The sequence below is a fragment of the Hemibagrus wyckioides genome, linkage group LG05 (genome assembly GCF_019097595.1).
Source record: "Hemibagrus wyckioides isolate EC202008001 linkage group LG05, SWU_Hwy_1.0, whole genome shotgun sequence".
Classification (NCBI taxonomy): domain Eukaryota; kingdom Metazoa; phylum Chordata; class Actinopteri; order Siluriformes; family Bagridae; genus Hemibagrus; species Hemibagrus wyckioides.
The window spans coordinates 17,607,599-17,627,918 of NC_080714.1; the positions used below are offsets into that span (position 1 = coordinate 17,607,599).

A 20,320-nucleotide genomic window follows, 5' to 3' on the forward strand; every position below is an offset into this window, starting at 1 on the left:
TATCATTGTCATTATCATTGTCCACTTCAAAGTGGACATGGCAACTTCTTTCCCCTTTCTTCTTTGCACTTTTCTTGACCCCCAGAGTCAAGACAGAGCTCACAGTTGGTTACCAGCACCCACTCAATCTTCTTTTCAATTAGCAGTGTGTCTTATGGATAGCTTTTGAACACATCCTACCTCAAAATATTCTATATAACGAACAGCAGATATGTGAATAACATACTTATGTTACATAACTTAATTGTACACTCTCATATGTTCTGTTTATTTCATGAAAGTAATTGTCTTGCAAGTACTGGTAGTAAAAAGAGGTAAATGTGGCACAGATAACTTTACTAATGTAATCACAAAATGTAAATAATAATAATAATAATAATAATAATAATAATAATAATAATAAAACATTTTGTCCAGCTCAATGTACTTCTATCCAAATGTTCTTAGTTCTATAATGTCTTCTGGTATGAGATTTTCTTATTTGATGCGTATTTATTCATGCTTACTCTCTATTCAACTCTGTACAGTGACCATAAAAGAAACGCTATATAAATAAAACCTACTGCAACAAATACCCATCAAACCAAATAGTAGATGCCAATGGTGATTAGATTGCTTGTGTGCATGTGATTTGCAAGCAGGCTCTGTAGCATGGGATATCTCATGACTTCAATCATGTGATTCTCCATAATAGGAACCATTGTGTGGTTGCCACCACAAAGTGTTCCAAAGAACTTATTTAGTTTTATCTAAGCTATGAAACTGGATCAGTGAGGATTCAAGTGTCCAGTAAACATTTTATAGTTGAAAAAAACTATGACAAGCATCCAGTATATAAAAGATCATCTGAAGACACAATATAGTTGATTGGTTCAAAGGCAAAACATAAAAGTGCTGCCACAAAATAGCTCTGTTATGCAGCTCAGCCTGCTAAGTAAATAGGAAGATGAGTTAATGTTGCAGAAACAGACCTTTATATAGGAGGACACTGAGCCTGATTTGTAAATATTAAAATGGACCTGAGAGATCTAATGGTCAGCAGGGGTGTTGCAGGGTGTGGACAGGAAAAACTAGGGATGTGAGCTTCAGATGAGGATTATACAAATAAAAGCAGATTATCTGCACAGCAAGGACATCCAGTGTTGATGAAAACAGGGTCATCCACATTCTTGTACAATATTGAAAATTATGCATCTTTATAGTGACACTATGCTTTTTCTAAAGATTAGGCTTAGGATTACAATGTCAGATGAAGAATAGTAAACTAAACTAATTCTTTAAACAGCATCTTATAAGATAAATGTGTATCACTAGCTTTCCCCCTTTCTTGTATAACATGTTTTGCTCCATACTTTTGTTTCAGTCTGGATCTGCCTATCTTCATTCGATTAGATTTACACAAGCAAAGAAAAGTGCACAAAAGTTTGCAGATGTTTTTTTCCTTTCATTTGTCCAGTGCATTTGAGTTTTCTCATATTCTATTTTATATACTGTCATTTCAGTATACAAAAACTATTCTGACGATCTTCACACCCATAAGAAGTTGTCATCCCACAAATGCACATTCAGTGCAAGCTCCATGCAATATATTTCATTTACAGTAGAGTAAAAAAAGGTAATGAATCAAATGTGTTGCATCTTGTTAAATAATTAGCCGCATACAGTGTTACATCTGGGTGAAGCAAGAACAAAGACATGCCCATTAAACGGGCTATGAACCAAGCTTTAACAGCGTTTGATGTGGTATATCTTTTTGAAACAGGAAGCAAAAGCAGGGCCTTGCTGAAGGGCTTGAATAATTTCCATAGTGACCAATAGCATTAGAGATCACATCTCGCACTGAATCCATATTAAGTGACTTGACTGGGTGATGTAGCAGTGAATTAAAGCTAGTTTTCAACTGTGTTTGATATCTTGCTGCAAATGTATTGCCCATTGCAAACTCAAATTGGACTGGTACTGGACCGCAGCAGTTTCTTCTTCTTTCTAGCAGTAGTAGCAGGACACTTCCTTTGAGAGAACAGACAGTTGGGTAACAGCTCTCTCTCTCTCTCTCTTTCACAGACACACACACACACATATGCCCACATGTTGGCCTGGTGTGCATGTTGGAGCCAAGATCAAAAAAGATCTTTTCAACATAAAAGGATGGTTTAGAAGGAAATAACCAAATCTACACGAAGGACCCACATTCTAAGCTAATGAGCAGCTACTGTAGAAATAATTCAATTAAATCTGATTTGTATAGCTCTGTATATATGTATAATAGACATTGTCTTGAAGCAGTTTTACAAAAATAAAAAAATATAGAATAAATAATATTCATAGCAAAAGTATAATAATAAATTACTGTTTAAAAAGAATAACAAAAAACTATTTTTCCAAATTGTTCCAACTAAACCATGAACCATAATGGGGACCTATATCTATGTGTGTATCAAAGAAGAATCTCATAGGCATTTTCTGCCAACATCTTAAGCAGGTTTTACACTGAATGATATTTTGCTGTCAAAAAAATGCATATTTTAATAGAATTATTTGGTCATTAGTTGAGACCAGCAGGTGAATACTATTGTGGTAATTCTAGTGTTGTCTAATGTTTTTTTAATTATTTGTATAGTGCAGAACATTAGAAACAAAAAAACATAGTGGAAAAAGTCCTAGATGTTAGAAAAAATCATCCCTAGTGAGCAAGCCTAGAGGTGACTGTGGCAAGGAAATGATGGTATGAGGAACAAACCTTGAGAGGAACCAGACTCAAAAAGGAACCCATCCTCATCCGGGTGAAACCGAAGAGTGTAATTATAAATTATTCTAAACACTGGAGATGAACAATGTCCTTTCTGCAGTTATGTACAGTCAGTTGTGTGATGCAGATACAGCATATGTAGAATGTTATGTGTGTATTAATTAAGAGGAAGTCCACATAGGGTTTGCAGCGTTGCTTTGAATACCCAAATCTTCACGAAGCAGAACCCAGCTGGAGCTGGTCCATCTCTGGATGCCTCAGGATCCTCGCAGGGTTGGCCTCTGTCTACAGGAGCTGGCACAATCTCTAGGTGCTTCGGGATGGGTAAAAAAGGGAACAAGTGGAAAGGAATTAGCGTAGCTGCTTTTCATTATATTAGCAGCACTAGATGATAGTGTGCATTGAATCAGATGTACTCGAGTTCAAGGTTATGGGATGTATTATGTGTATGCCTGGCCTTAGTTTAGGAGCTAAATATGAAAATGCTCTACCCTCTTTTGTAGACTTTGATATTCTGTGAACTACCAGAAGTCCAGAGTTTTGTGATCTCAAGGAGTGTGATAGATTGTAATGTGTTAGAAGACTGACTAAATACATGAGAGCTAAACCATTTAGAGCCTTGTAGATATAATGTGTTATTAAAATCTCATTGTAACAGCTGCTACTACTTGGAGTACTATTTCTATACTCATTTCATACTATAGGGCAGTGGTGTCCAATCTTGTCTACAAGGAGCTGGTGTGGGTGCAGGTTTTCATTCCAACCAAGCAGAAGCCACACCTGAGCCTATTGAAAGCCAAGTTGATTAAACTGGTGGAATCAGGTGTGGTTCCTGTATGACTGGAATGAAAACCTGCACTCACACTGGCCCTTTGTGAATAAGATTGTACATCCCTGCTATAGGGCATGGGATGATGCTAAACTCATAGGATGGCTAAAATATGGTAATGGCGTATTTTCTAAAGGTGAACATAAACGTAACATGCGCAAAGCACTGAAAAAAACCCACTCTTATTACATCAAGCATGCGCCCAGACCGTGCTAACCGATGACTTAAGCAGAACGTAGAAGTTTTTAACCACAGTTCTCTCATAATTACACAGCCTGTTATAGAATTTGTCCAATATTTTATTGGGATCTTGCACAGTATGACTTTATAAACTTAAAATCTAAAAATGTATGAAATGAAACTGTAAACACCTTTAACCAACAAGCATTTTGCTCTTTTACGTTAAGAGACATTAAGAAGAAGAAGAAGAAGAAGAAGGAGGAGGTGGAGGAGAAGAAGAAGGAGGAGAAGTAGATGAAGGAGGAGGAGGAGAAGAAGAAGAAGAAGAAGAAGAAGAAGAAGAAGAAGGAAGAGAAGGAGAAGAAGAAGAAAAAGAAGGAGGAGGAGAAGTAGATGAAGAAGGAGGAGGAGGAAGAGAAGAAGAAGAAGAAGAAGAAGAAGAAGAAGAAGAAGAAGAAGGAGGAGGAGAAGAAGAAGGAGGAGGAGGAGAAGAAGGAGGAGGAGAAGTAGATGAAGAAGGAGGAGGAGGAAGAGAAGAAGAAGAAGAAGAAGAAGAAGAAGAAGAAGAAGAAAAAGAAGGAGGAGGAGAAGAAGAAGGAGGAGAAGTAGAAGAAGAGCCTACCAAATAAATTAATACAGCCGTCATATTGAATAGTTTGTGAGGCGCATGAGCTAAAACAGCATATATAGTTATAGTTTATAAAAATAAAAATTAAATATAAAATTAAATACATTTACAAATGATTAATAATTACAATAAAACGATGATGACCACTCAACGTAGTTTACAGAGTCAAATAAATCACAGACTTGTGGCTCACTACCCAGCTAACAGTCTAACTTGCGCCACCTTTCTACAAGGAGGCTTTAACTTTTGTCCAGCCCTCGAGCGTGACGTCAAGAATTACGTGACCGCCTCTGTTGCGAAAAAAAGTGAAAAAAAGGAAAAAGTGACAACTTTGTGCATCTCTTCTCTCGGACATATAGAGGTATGTCGGGTTTTTTCTTTAATAAATCCCGTCTATAAAACTAATCTTGGGAATGCTTGTCAAGTAGGTAGCTAGATAAATTACTGTGGGGGGGGAAGCACGCCCTTGAGGTGGACCGGGTTGAGATATAACCTAGATAAAGCTGCGCGAGGAAGCTGACACAGTTGATAATATATTTCTCTTTCAGAAAATAATGTCAGCTTTCTGCTTTGACATCAGACCTTTAAAAGAGCCGCTGGGATTTATACGCATCCTGGAATGGGTAAGTAGAGATTTTTCGATATTTAGCTGCAAAATTCGATCTAAGTTATCTAAGTGTTTGATGTTTTGTTAAATCCAGTATAAACTCTGATGCTTTAGGCTTTTGTTCTCGAGGAATAAGCTGCTCACGAAATGTGAGGAAAGTGCGCAAAAAAGTACATTCTTTGCATTTCCTCAAAACGTGTAGTTCAACCACAGGAGACTGGCGTCAAATGATGAAAAATCGTACCTAATACAATCAGTGAAGAATGGGTTTTTTTTTTTTTTTTAATGAAAAATAGACCAAAAAGTATTATACATTTTAACATGTATTGCATTGTCAAGTGCTGTATAAAATTACAGTAAAGAGTGTTATGCATTACACCCCAGAAAACACACAGCATGCAACAAACCATGCATTGACCTACCTCTTCCTCTGACTCCCACATGTTTATTATAAAATCTGAAAAGTTATAACATATATATATATATATATATATATATAAAAAAAAAATAACACAGTGATTATATGCTTCCTACTAGACCTAGTGTAACGGCTCTGATTCAGTAATGGAACATTTGTGCTGTGTATTTTCTATTGTGATGTAAATTCATCTCTTTCTGTAGGCCTGAGTTGCGGTTTCTTTACACCTTCAGGAAACGGTGTACTTTCTGTCTCTGTCTATGATGCTTATTAAACACACCGGATTTTTTTTAACCTTTCTTGCCAGACATACAAGTATGAGCAAAAGTATATGATACACAAATGTGAGCTGTATTGTTATACTTCCCCTTTGTTACTCTAGATGGTATTTCAGGCCTAGTTAGTTGACTTTTCACTTCTCTGGAAAAGTATTCTTTATTTCCGTCGATTTGTTACTCTGTGGGCTATCTGCCCACGCAGACGGAAATGCTTATTCGGTTACACCTATATCCTATACAAATGTACATAATCAATTGAGGAACTTTGACATTGTTATTATTATTAAATATGGGTCATTTGGTTACATTTATCCAGAGGCATTTGTCCAAAGGCAAAGGCTTCTTCTTTGATCTTGTCTCTTCTGCTCTTACTATGTTTGTTTCTGTGCACTGTGTCCACAGGCATTTGTCATATTTGCATTTGCATCAACTGGTAATTATTCCGGCACTACCAGCTTTAATATCCAGTGTCAAGGGATTGGTGTTATCCATGAGATCAATATCTCCTTTGAATACCCTTTTAGGTAAATGTTATTAAGCATTATTACATTTTGTACTGAGCTCTAATAAACTACTAGGTATCAATGAATATATTCAGTTTGACTCTTTATTTTGAAAAAAAAAAACAAAAAAAAACACATACCCCACTTTGTCTTATCTCCCACAGACTTAATAAACCAGGGTTTGATGTACCAACCTGTGAAGTCAACAAAACATCACCAAAAACGAAAAAGTACTATCTGACCGGAGACTATTCATCTTCAGCTGAGTTCTTTGTTGCAGTTGGAGTCCTGGCCTTCCTCTACTGTACCAGCATACTTGTGGTGTATGTTGGCTACTATCGAGTATATAGCGAATCAAAACGTGGACCTATGATTGTGAGTCTCCTTTAGCGCTTTATGAATTGAAATCTGCACTTAGCTTGATTTTATTAACTACATTAATGCTTTAAAGTGCCTGCATGTTGCTTAATATTAATAGTCTCCGTCATTTATTTGAAACAATATGTGGTTTTCAGTTTTGTGAGCACAGTGTTACCTTTCATTTGAAAGTAAAACTTGTGTTCAATAAGTAGGTCTGCATTTATAACCTCTGGCTTACTTCCTGTTTGTAATTTATCATTGTGCAATGGACATGCGACTAGGAAACTGAACAAAATGTGGCAATATAAAAAGAACCACACATTATTTGGGTCTTTTTGGTCATGTGACCTGATTGAACCACATGATGTTCAAACCTCTGGGCAGCTAATGCTGCAGTAGAAGTTAACATTTCTCACTGATGTGTAAATGAAAAGTAGCAGGGTGTGTTTTATAGACAGAAGTTGCAAGAGGGGGAGTAACAGACATTTTGAGAAGCAATGGGGAACTAGCTATACAATCACCATCCACTTTATTAGGAACACTTCAAATAACCTCTGTTTACATCTGTGGTGGGCAAAATCTTAATATTCAACATGTTACTGAAGCTGTTACTGAAGACGAATTAATGATTAAATGAATGAACACCCTACCGACGTGCCATCTTTCTGTTGTCAGAGAAACCAAAAACACTGAAATAAACACTGAACTACACAATATGCCCAAAAGGATGTGGACACCTAACTATCACACACATATTAGCTTGTTGGTCATCCCATTGCAAAGTAATGGGCAAGACTTTCTACTGGATTTTGGAGTGTGTCTGTAAGAATTTGTGCCTGCTCAGTGAGAAGAGTATTGGTGAGGTCAGGCATTGATGTTGGAATGAAGAAACCTGGCTCACAGACAAAATTCCAGTTCATTCCAAATTCTTCATTTGGGTTGAGGTCAGGACTCTAAGCAGACCAGTGGAGATCCTCCAAACCAAACCCATCAAGGGACATTATCACACTGGAACAGGAAAGCTGAATCCATACAATTGTCTAAAATGTCTTTGTTAATGCTGCAGTTCACAATTATCTTATCTGTTATCTGGAAGTAATTGACTAAAGCCCAAATCCTGAAAAACAGCCCCCCACCCTTACTCCTCCTCCACCAATCTTACTATTGCTGCTGTTGCATACTACACATCTACCAAATCCAGATTCATCCATCAGCCTGCTGATAGTGAAGCATGAGTCATTACTGCAGACAAGATGTATCCACTGCGCTAGTGTCCAGTGGTGGTGTGCTTTACATCACTCCAGCCAACGCTTGCCATTGCTTATAGTGATCTTGGCCATGGAAACCAATTGTATGAAGCTTCAAATGTGATATTGCTTCCAACTAGTGAGTGCTGCACATAGAATAGGTGATTTTTAACATTACATGCTTCAGCAATTGGTAGCTCCATTCAGAGTCGCTTTGTAGCTGAGTTGTTGCTTTCATGTCTCTATCATTGCACGTACAGCTGACTGGCACTGATCTACCAGAGCAGAGGTCTCATTCAAAGTGGCATCTTATGACCGTGCCATGTTTAAAGTCACTGAGCGCTCCAGTTACTGAGCTCATCATTCCACTGGCAGTGTTTGTCTATAGAGGATGTCTGCGTGCTTGATTTTAGACACTTGTTAGCAATGGGTGTGATTGAAGAACCTGAACAAAACAATTAGGAGAGGAATCAGCATACAACTGACCATGTTTGGTACAGGTAGACATTCATGTGAAGCCAAGCAGATTATATGTATGCAGCAATCATTAATGTTATCATTCATGTATATCCCTGCCTTCATTCCACAGGATCTGCTAATAACTGGAGTCTTCACGTTCTTGTGGCTGGTGGCTTCTTCTGCCTGGGGAAAAGGCCTGACTGATGTGAAATGGTCTACAAGTACAACAGAACTTATGTCCATAATCACTGTCTGTAAGGGTCAGTCAAACAAGTGTACACCGGGTGCCATTCCTCAATTCGGCCCCCTCAATTCTTCAGTGGTAAGACTGCTTCGATGACTGTAGCTAGTGTGGAGTCCTAAACTTCCGATGGTTTTACTCTGTATTTATGGATATCATAAATATGAAGTAAAATAATGTGATTTGTTATCACATGACCATTTGTTATCACACATGACCATATGTGATCATTACTAGCCAGTACCAAACAAAAAGTCAAGAAAGAGTATACATAAACTATCAGGCTCATTTAGATTAAGAAAAAAAAGCTGTACTGTTAACTGGCCATATGGTATTTTGTGCATGATCTTATTTACTCAACTAATTAAGTGCTTTCAACCATCACACAAACGAAAAGAGAGATTTATTTCCATGCTTTCTAATAACTTGTGTGCTTGACGGCTTTAATATATTCTAACAATTCCATTCAATGATATAACATTTAATTTAGCAGTGCCTTCTGTTGTGTAAATGTGCACTTCCCTTTTTACTCCCTAGATACCATTTTACAGCCTAAGATCAAGACCACTGCAAAATTAGTTGAATTAATTAGTGCCCTCATAGAATGTTTCCTGATGAAGTAGTAAAAAAATACAGCATATCAATACATTTCATCAAGGAGCTGCAGGTGCTATTACTTATTTAGCATGAGAATGACAAAAAGGAAATGATGACAGTATTTTTTTTTTTTTAGCCTGGTTTTGAAGAGATACTGTATCTGCCGTTTCTGAGACATATGAAAATACCAGTTGTAAACAGCTGTCCATCTCAGGCATACACTGTGTTTCTTTTACAGTTTTATTTGTTTTTTCCCCCAAATAATTCTTACATTAGTGTTCAGCAAGACAGGTTAATGTAGGTGTTTCAATTGTTGACTTGATAAGGCTGAGTAATGCCATTCTACATGTCAGGTGAGATAGTTACACATATTCAGGCTGAACAGACTGTTTGCATTTTTGTACTTCTACCAGAAATGACATGTGAATGCAAATTTTGTAAATTTGATCTATTCAAAAAGTGCACCTAAATAAAGATGCTTAAATGTCTTTCCCTAAAGAACTATTTCTGCACGTTTTCTAGATTGCTGGGTTTCTGAACCTCATCTTATGGGCTGGAAACTGCTGGTTCATTTTTAAGGAGACACACTTCCATACTCCTTCACCCAGTTAGCAAGGAACAAGAAGACAGCCTTGAGGAGAAGAGAAAGAGAAACGGCTATGCTCACAGTTATCGTTTGCAGTTCTGACAGTTGTGTTTCAGTCACTAAACTTCCTGTGTGACATTTACAGGAAGCAATGGTTTGGTTTACAGTATCGTTGTTTAGTACAATCGTTTGAAAGTAGTATATTATCATTTTCCCTGCTCTAAATTGCTGTCAGTCTGAAGAAATCAAGCGTAAGAAGATGAAAATATATATAGTCATATACATGGCTCATAAATATGATTTAAACATGCATTCAAAAGAAATCACACATTACACACCCTCCATGGTTTTAGTAGGCAATAACCATAGTGACCTCAGCCTAGAGCTTCCTGTTTTTGATGATTAATTTTGTACCCTTTTGTACTTTGGGCCTTTTCTTTTCACAAAACTTTAGGCATTTTAAAAAAAAAAAGTATCATGTATATCTTGGGGTTTAGATCATAAAAAATACCTTGTCAAGAAAATTTCCTAGTTAAGCTTTCTAATGACCAGTGAACCATGAAAGTAGCTTTAGTTGCGGTTAGATTTGGGGACATCTGTTACAGAAGGAACTATGCATACAGTATGAATTACAATATGAATTTGTGCTGCCTTTTTTTTTTTTTTCTTTCTCATTTTACTTTTTCCTACAGGCCTCTCATGAAACAGAATAAGATTTCATCTTTGTTTTTTTTTGTTTTTTTAACTGAGGTCAGAATTATATATATATATATATATATATATAATATATATAAAAAATTCAGTACCACTGATGTTTTTATTGCTTAACTCAAGTAATGTCATTGATTTGCTGTTATTTTTGATTAACCTAATTAAATGATTTAGAATGAATGAATGGTTTCCTGTTCATGCACATATGACATTAGGTTTTGTTCACTTGTTATGCATGTACGATATCCAAATGTGCCTTGGCAAATTGTATTGTTTTTATATTTTACTGTATTGTATAGAAAACAATAGTATTTTGTTATTTGTATGCACTGATGAACCTGTTCATAGAGTTATGTGGTTAGGAATCTGTTAAACCAAAGAAAAAAAAAAGAGAAAAGATTTAAATAGTTTTACTGTGAAATTAACTTTTGACTTTATTGGGTGATTGTAAGACCTACATGACACAACCATATTTTAATTAAAGGAAAATCCCACTGTGAAGCACTTTAAAATAAGTATATTGACATGTGAGGTACTTACTGATTCTGGTGGTAATTTGTTAGTTGATGCTGTATATTTGATATATTTATGTCAAGTGCATGTGTGCTGTGGTAAGTGCCTCTCAAAGATTATTACTGACCACAAAATCGGCCATTTGCAGTTGAATTACATCCAAGAATCTCCTGTCCATGGAATGCTTTCAGTAAAATGAATGAAGTCAAGTTGTGTTCTGTTATTTTTTTTTTGTCAACACCCGCCCTGGATTCAGTTCCAACTTTCTTCTTTAAACGGGTATTTGTCTCTGAAGCACAGTTGTAAATGTAGTAAACAGCTCATTAGCATCAGATTGCCTTCCAGACCCACTTAAAATGGCTGCTACGAGACCACTACTCAAGAACTACACAACTTGTAATCTTCCATCACACGTAATTACAGCCCAATTTCCAATCTGCTTTGCCTTGGCAAAATTATAGAGAAAGCTTCTCTGTGTTTTTCTCCAAAATAACATCTATGAAACATTTCAGTCAGGAATTAGACTAGGTCAAAGTATTCACCCCCCTTGAACCTTTCCACATCTTGCAGTGTTACAACTGGAATTAAAACTGGATGTTTACATGGTTGTCTGGATTCATGCAATATAATAGTTTTATAGTGAGACAAACATTAATTAAACAAAAATAAATAAACAAGTAAACAGAAATTTGTTGCAAAAGTGTTCACACCATAAGATTATTACTTGCACTTTTTAGCAACATCATCTACAACTGCAAGCATATACTAGTTTTGCAGGGTTAAAGATGTATGTATATATATATATATATATATATATATATATATATATATATATATATATAGATAGATAGATAGATAGATAGATAGATAGATAGATAGATAGATAGATAGATAGATAGATAGATTTTGTAGGAATGGCTTCTGAGGTGTTTAAGGACCAAATAAAAGTTGAGAAAGGACAGTATATATATCCATATATACCTAGTCCTTTCTCAACTTTTATTTGGTCCTTAAACACCTCAGAAGCCATTCCTACAAAATCTGTGCTGTAGTGCTGTGCTTCCAAAGTGGTATAAGGTCAGTGGCTTGTGATAGTCAGATTTATCATCCATGAAAATCAGTAGACTGTCTACCTTGTACAGAATCTCAGGTTTTACAGGACTGTACACTCGTGTAGTGGAGGTTCAACTGAATGTCTTCACCACTGCCAAGTAGCCAATACAATCTCTCTGGCAGAATGGTATAGCTCCCTGGCCCAGTATGTGCTGCCCCATGGCTGACTTGAATGCACAGAATTCAGCAATGGCAGCTATGCCACAGGATCCAGCTTACAGATTATTGGCAAGATCACATTCCCACTACTTAGAATCAAGAAGTCTTAAAACTTTGATCCTTTCCTTATTTTTCAATAGCCAAAGATGGTAGCCTTTAAAACTCCTCATACAGCGCAAATTTCTGTGCACAGGTAGAGCATATGACCATAGAAATGTTTCAGGTCTTACCAAATTTAGCTGAACAGCGTTCAGGTATAAAAATAATTGCACTTAATTAAGTTTAGTAGTAAGTACACTTAAAAACAATTCCTAGCGGTCATACATGTAGTTATGCTCTGTGACCAGGAGATGGCACTGTTTTACCACTGTATATGTCATACCCAAACGAAGACCTGGTCTAGTAGTCCACATGATTCTTAACATAACCATATTTTTATATATATTTAATCAAAATCCATGCATGTGTTTATTATGTGTGTTATAAATGACATGAATATTTCAGAATATAGTTGTGAAGGCATTGGGCTACTAATAACTGGAACATTATCCCTGCAACTACTTAACTGTATCCTGTCTCAGTTATGGGTAGCTTTGGATAAAATGTACAGGTAATCCACCTACAAGTATGATTTGTGTAGTGGGATTTAACCAGAGATCCCTGAAGAAACTCACAAATACACATGAAGAACACGTGGCTCCAGGTTACATTACCTATCCTGATTCTCTAAAACCTAATAAATGCCTAATAAATATTGCCTGCAAGTGTCAGCATTGTTCTGCTGCTGATAAATGCGTAAATTATATCTTGATTAGAAACTGACTTATTTATTGACGAATTTAAGTTTCTATATGAACTCATATAACTGGAATAATGAGTAAATGCTTGAACCATAAAAGCAAAGCTGACTCCAAAATGAAGCTGTAACCATTTTATTAGTTTTGCAAATCATTTTACCATCATAGTAATTGTCTATAGCCTTCCCCTTCTCTCAGTCAGTCTGCAGTCTACCATAGAGACTCGATACAGCAGAACGTCTCTAGCTCTGAAACGGGACCAGCACTATGCAGCATCTAATGGATATTGCACTCATAATATGCTTACTGAGACACAGGCCATGTTTCCACTGTGAAGCTATTACTACCTTCAAGACATTCACTTTGCACTAAAGTGATTTCCGGGAGCCGGATATATTTGTCTCTTTGTTGTTTTTTACTTTCACAAAAACTAAAGACGAGCACGTTTGTTGAAATGGTTGTGACATGGTCAGTGTATTTCTTATATACTAAAAGTCTTTGTATATCCAACTGTAGACAACAGACAGACACAGCCACTTTATATCAATAGTCTCTTAGTAGCCAGAGATTCAAAACTAAACAAGATAAAATACTTGACATACAGAGTTGTGAAATATTACATACATGTTACATACAGTATATGGCACTTAAAAAAAAGACAAAATGACCAGGACATATTCACAAACAGGATTAAAGTGGCTAAGTAAGAAATAGGTACACTGATACACAATTTAGTGTGCTTACATTATACATTATCCTAAAGAAAGGTATTAGAGGCGCATAATGTAAAGTCAAGGCAGATCTCTGGGTTTTTTTTGTCACAAATGTCTCTACATATAACAGTGTATTCCTGAAAAAGAGCATGTAACCTACTGCTTAGTGATACAGTGCTTTGTTGCCTCCATAGGTACAGTCTGTAATGGCTTACTGAAGTTTCTGGTCTATTTACTAACTTCTTAATTGAATATACAGACCTATTGAGACACATTGTAAACATCTCTTTAAGATTTCATATGACAGAAACATAAATTACAACAGATAACGTCATAAAATGCTTAACACCTCAACTTTTGTCACAAGTGGAATTCAGACAACAGCATAAAGAACACTATATAAAGAAGAAGGAGGCCAATATGCTCCCTGTGATCTACTTTCCCACAAGTTATTTTCAGCTTTAACCCACATGATCAAACTAAACAGGCTCTTCAGTACCTTCTGCATATCAGAGCCAGCTGTATTAAATTGATACACCTAATACGTGACAGTATTAGAGCCAGCAGTATTAAACTACAGGAGTGACTGGGGCACTTCTAATAGAAGTACATGGAATTTAGACAAGATGACTTGCTGGTTAAGAAAACAATGTCTTCTAGGTAAACATTTTAAACAAACACAGAAGCAACACACAAAAGCACAGATGTACCGCCCATTAAATGCTCAATGATAAACCGATTAATAGAATACTGCTGCCATCTAACAATATCCAAGGACTGATACTAAAGGAAAACAAATGACACGGGGCTAAAAAGCCATTAGATCTTGTTTGGGTGTTGTGTCTCTTGCCAGTGCGAAGCATGTTTGAAAGCAACAGAGACACTGGCCTTTTCCCATAGAGATCACGATGGTGAGGACGTCACAGGATTTTGGCTTCAGCTGAGGAGGCGTTTAATAGGCCTGAACTGCCCACTGCCTGCCGCTGTCCATCATAGCTGCTCTCATTTTCTGATACTTTTTTTCCTGAGATGATGCTGTGCAAACCAGATGGGCTCTCCCCTTTTTCAGAAAACAGAATCTGAGAGGTTTTAGTCCCTTATTACACAGATTGTAACTGGAATGCTCTAAAATACTTCCATTGCTAGTATCCTCGGTATAGTTTTTACCATTGAGAATCAGTGTATTTTGAATTAGCCTGCCTTTGACTTCACCCAAGCGGGATTGAAAATAATGATATGACTGTCAAACCACCGTCTTATCTCACTCAAGGCAAATGTGTAGCCAGAGAGTTGAAACTATTATGGTGTAGAGATAGAGTTACAGGGTATGACAGCTGAATGCTACATAGAATGCATGTTATGTGAGAATAGACGTGGAACCACTGCTGTAAAATGTTCATTTTGTGTGCTATATCTGAGGAACCCTTCTACTGTGTTTATCACGTTCATTAAAGCCTACTGTATGTGACACTGGGTAGTGACATGCATAATAAATACGTCAGAATAGACTCTCTCCTTTTTTTCTCGAAGAGCTTCTTTTGAGGGTTTCAGGTGTAGTTAACGATGAGGCCAATCATTTGGAAAACATTCTGACAATGGGTGACTCAGCAATGACTAAAGCTAGCAAAATATGCAAATAACCCTGAACTTGAGAAGGTTTGAGAATCAGAGATGTCTGAAAAACAGTTTTGGTGTTTGCATTATGGACTGTCCTGGTGTACTAGAGAAAACCCGGAGAGATGCCTTATTCTATTTTAAGAGGTTATTAGAATTCAGGAAATGTCTCTCTCTCTCTCTCTCTCTGGTTGTCATGACAGACAGCCTCATGCAAATGGCATTGTGCAAATAATAGGCCATATTTCCTGACAGAGAATGGCAGTCATAATGTGATTACGTGTCATTGTTTAAGGTATATATTTGCTGTGCACACAACATGCTGATTTAATTTACTCTTAAGCTGGGGATTACAAGAAATGCTATTGTGCATCTGGCATCAATTTTCAGTGATCCTTGGGGATCATGGCAGCTGGCATGTCAGTTCTAATTTTTGGTGCTACAACTACTCAAAACCTTCATTAACCAAACTTGAACAGGATGCTAGATAATGACATCTATCTAACAGACGTTTCCAGCATGTTTTCTGTTCTAAAATTCATAAGCTGTTGTCCTGTGGCATTATTGCAAGTGTCTATGGAGATACATACAATGCAGTGAAGGTTAACTTTGGCTTAATGTCACCTATTCACTTTACTTTATCTTATTCCATAATTAACAACAAGAACCAATAGAAATGTAATCACAATGCAGCAACTGGACTTTCTCCAATTTGACTTTTTCTATTAAAGCATGTTTCTTCTAAGTTTTGACATATTGATAAGCTTAGAGGTGCTGAATTTCTATGAACACATTCAAACCTTTGCTACATCCTTTCAAATGCACTTGACAGTGTTCAGCATTCACCGTAATGGTAGTTAATGGCATGCCACTCCTCTAGCAATGACTCATGACAGAAGTCTATATATAAAGTGATGATGCTGGCAAGTTAACATTTGGGGAAGGGAGGAATAAATATTATAAGTATTAATGGCTACAGGACACAAAGCTATAATCTTTCTACTCTCAGCAGTCTAAGAATCCTAATATATGGTTTATATGGTTTTTATATTACTAAATAATAAGGCTTGCCAGGAGAAATTAATTTTGCCATGTTGCCTATCAGTTTCCCCACTTGTCAGTGACATGTTACTAAAAGTCCACTTACTGTATATGGCGAGACCTTTTCACAGTATATACTTAAGTGCTACAGATTAAAATGCTGGAAAGGCTTCTCTAAGTTGTCCTTGTCAAATTCACAAAGGAAAGCTATATAACACTGTCTTTAATTAGCCACATGCTGAAGGGTGCAAACTGCATTTCTGTTGCTCTTTTTCCAAAGACGTCTCAACAACTCATTGCCTTTGAACAAACCTCACACAATTTGCATCCATCACAGAAGGCTGCCCAGCTTCAAATCTGGACAGGATCCATTCAGACCACAATGGGTGTGTCAGAGAAGACTGAGCTAATAGAGTCTGCCACTGATTTCTTTCTCTTTCCTTTCCCATGCTTAGCCTCATCCTCAAGCTCCTCCTCCCCATTGCGATTCACTTTCCCATTCTGGCCCTGGAGGTCCTTGGGATCTATGAAGGCAACATGCCTGTTGGGCTCTGCTTTGCTTGCCAGATCCTCGTGAGTTGGCGTGGCGCTGAGCATGGATGAATGAATACTATCCTCATGATTGTTCTTGGACTTCCCTTGTCCTGGACAGCAGAAACACTTGCAAGGGGTCAAGTACAGGTAGATGAGCACCAGGACCACACTGGCCAAGCATCCCACCAGAGTTGTGTACGCTGTATTGAGGGTCTCGCTGTTTCCATTAAGAGTGAAGTTATGCACCTTTACCCACACATACAGGGTTTCATTAAGGTATTCGCTTACAGCAAAACAGGTGTACTGACCAGAGTCCTCGAGTTTTATTGGACTGATCTCCAGGCTGCCATCTGCTAGTACTACAGCAGTCTGGTTGTTTCCAGATGATACTACTACATTGCCAGGTAGCATCCAAGTCTTGGACATGTCCCGATGCCGTGTGTCACATTTGAGGACCAGTGACTGCTCTAAAAAGGCTTCCTCCACTGATTCATTATATGTGCTGCAGTTCATATGCATGTTTAGCTCAAAAACATGCAAGATTTTCTTATCTGGCCCTGGCATTATGCAGGTGTAGTCATCTTTGAAATCCACAGCGGAGTTCAGTCGTCGCATATACCAGTGTGCCATCAAGCTGTATAGCTCACAGTCACAGATAAGCGTATTATTGTGGAAGTATAGTCCATTCTTGAGCCAGGCTGGTAGGTCCTGCAGTTCTTGAATGGGGAGGGATTTGATCCGATTGGAAGACAAGTCCAATAAGCTCAGCTTTTCCAGTCGCGTCTTGTCCTTAACCAGCTCCAGTGGAAAGCGGGACACCTGGTTCTGGCTCAGGTAGAGCTTCTGCAATTTGCTGAGGCCTGTGAAGGCAGTGCGGTCAATCTGGGAGATGTGATTGTTGTAGAGCAGAAGCACCTCCAGATACTCTAGCTGTTCAAAAATGTACTCATCCAGTTGGCGGATGCTGTTGGAGGACAGGTCCAAGTAGCGCAAGTGCTTAACATAAACAAAAGCTTCAGTTGAGATAAAATGCAAGCCATTGTGGCTCAGTAAAAGGTTGTGGAGTTTGGGGAGCTTGTATGTGGTCCATTCTGCACGTAGTCTGGTGATGTCATTATAGCTCAGATCAAGCACTGCTGTGTACTTGGGCAGGTCAGCTGGAACAGTAGTTAAGTTCATTTTGGAGCAGCTCACAATGTTACTGGCACATATGCACGTTTTGTGAAAATTCACTATTGAGCCGTCAATCCCTGGTATACGGATAAGAACCAGGGAAGTGCAGACAGCCCACTTAATGAACAGTTCCATGGAGGATGGCATATCTTCCACTCTCTCAAGAGTGAGACCTAGTTTTTTGATGATATAAGTTCTGTACGACTTCCTTAAACACAATGAAGAGATTAACTGAGTGCTCTGATCGATTCGCTGAGTTTAAGCTGAAAACAGAAAAACAAAAAAAAGCAGATCATGTACTGTTGAAATCAAATGGAATTTTTTTTTAAACATGCATACAGACAAACCAAAGGTATTTAAACATCTGGCACATAAAGGAGATCAATTTATGTGCACTGCCGTTAAAAGCAAATTCATATTCTCAGTGAAACGTCCTGCAAACAACGATCAATAAAAACACTTTCCGAAAGGAAAGGTGAGATGTTATGGCCTGTAGTGCTCCTAGACAGCAGCGTTGCATTGCACCATTTCCCATAAGCACTGTCCCATCGTTCAACGTGTCTATGTAATGCAATGTTCTAAAACAAAAACCAAACCAAACAAAGACCCAAATTGTGCATGTAATCCTACATTACCTCCAGAAGGTTTCGCCTCGGGTTACAATACATCAAGGTTTGTATGTAAATAATGACCCGAGCTGGCGTTTGTTTATCCATTGCCCATCACAGTAACGTGCCATGCTTTTCCCATTCAGAAACAAAAAACAGAAGGAGATACACCGATAGAAAAACGGCTTGTTCCAACAGGACTCAAAAAAAAATGCCCCGAGAACGTTTCAAGAACGATGTCTTTTGTTTTTTTTATTATCGCAGTTGAAATCGGCCAAGGATAAATGCGCAAATAGTTACGACATTACGTAAAGAAAGGACACGCTCAACACCGGTCTTCATATAATCCGCGAGACGTATTACAGCAGATGTGAATAAATCCATTTCAGATCTTAATTGAGCCTAAGCGTCCGAAGATCCATGAGGCTTGCAGATGCAGTGTGACAGAAGGAGAAATGAGCTCTGCTCGACCCCTGATCAGACGCCACACTGACTATCTGATGAGCAGCATCTCTTCACGCGCACTGACTTGGCGGGGCGCATGAGCAGTCGCGCGCTTTCGCTCAGCCTTTCTCACGCGCATAAAAACACTCGGGTTGCGCCCCGGATTTCATTCACACAGCCTTCTGGACAAACGTTTATCTTTTCCCTGAAATTATGCAATCCTTTCCAAATCCTACGATACGCCATTAAATTCTGGCATGAACATGCTTATTATTCTGTTAGAAGGTTTTTTAATTGGTCATCATCTATTCAAAAAAAAAAAAAAAAAAAAAACCGCGTTCTTACGACCATCCATATTGATTTTCATTCAAAAAATTCATGCAGTACTTAGAGCATGGGTGTCAGGCTCATTTTAGGTACCAGACCACCTTACACTCAGTCCAGTACGTCACAAGCAACACATCACCAACTGCTCAAAAATGAGTCCATTTATCCGCTTACAAAACGCATAAACAGACTGCAAATTCACACCCAGAATTAATGATATGCAGAACTCATTTTTCGCCCCCCTGATTTCATCACCATTTACAACGTGTTACAACGATGCAATTAAATGGACTTCATTTGGCTAATACTATATATCAAGACGCTGCAGAAATATGCCTATAACATGCATTTAAAAAAATAAAAATAAAAATAATCAGCATAGTTTTTTTTTCCTGTGGAAACTTCCAATTGTTACAGCTTCAGATTTTTTCTATACTAATAAACAATTACATGTAAGCAAATTAGTTTTTCCACTAGCTGAGTTTAAGGCCCTAATGTTATGGATCTAGTGGAATGCAAGGACTCAAGATAACATTAACTGACTCATTATCAGAAACACTTCATCTGGTTTTATTGTAGTGAAATCAGAGCCTAGACAAGGAACACAGGGGGTGAGAAGCAAATACACCCTTGATGCGATGCCAGGCTGCTGCAGGACTCAAAATTACAGAGAATCAGATTTTTAAACATTCATTTGTGGTCCACAAGATAAGCAAATAATAATAAATTCAGTTGCAGGACTCTATGTATGATTCCATGGTTTTAAACTCATTCAGCCACAATGTATGCTATACACTGACCAGGCATAACATTATGACCACCTGCCTAATATTGTGGTGTTCCCCATTTTGCTGACAAAATAGCCCTGACCCATCATGCACTGTGTGTTCC

General features: G+C 37.7%; 2 protein-coding genes across 2 annotated transcripts; one reads left to right on the forward strand and one right to left on the reverse strand.

The window, feature by feature from the left end:
* The first annotated feature begins 4,510 nt into the window (after window positions 1–4,510).
* sypl2b (synaptophysin-like 2b) lies at window positions 4,511–11,115 on the forward strand. The gene is made up of 6 exons (XM_058390624.1): window positions 4,511–4,747; window positions 4,935–5,009; window positions 6,092–6,213; window positions 6,357–6,567; window positions 8,389–8,580; window positions 9,619–11,115. Exons 1-6 carry the CDS (start codon window positions 4,523–4,525, stop codon window positions 9,706–9,708), a joined length of 915 nt encoding a protein of 304 aa, XP_058246607.1. The 5' UTR covers window positions 4,511–4,522; the 3' UTR covers window positions 9,709–11,115.
* Window positions 11,116–13,094: 1,979 nt separating this feature from the next.
* amigo1 (adhesion molecule with Ig-like domain 1) lies at window positions 13,095–19,206 on the reverse strand. Its single transcript, XM_058390725.1, has 2 exons — window positions 18,686–19,206; window positions 13,095–18,313 (listed from the first exon to the last, which is right to left on the reverse strand). The coding sequence occupies exon 2, from the start codon at window positions 18,195–18,197 to the stop codon at window positions 16,716–16,718; it is 1,482 nt and encodes a 493-aa protein (XP_058246708.1). The 5' UTR covers window positions 18,198–18,313; window positions 18,686–19,206; the 3' UTR covers window positions 13,095–16,715.
* Between the last annotated feature and the right edge of the window lie 1,114 nt (window positions 19,207–20,320).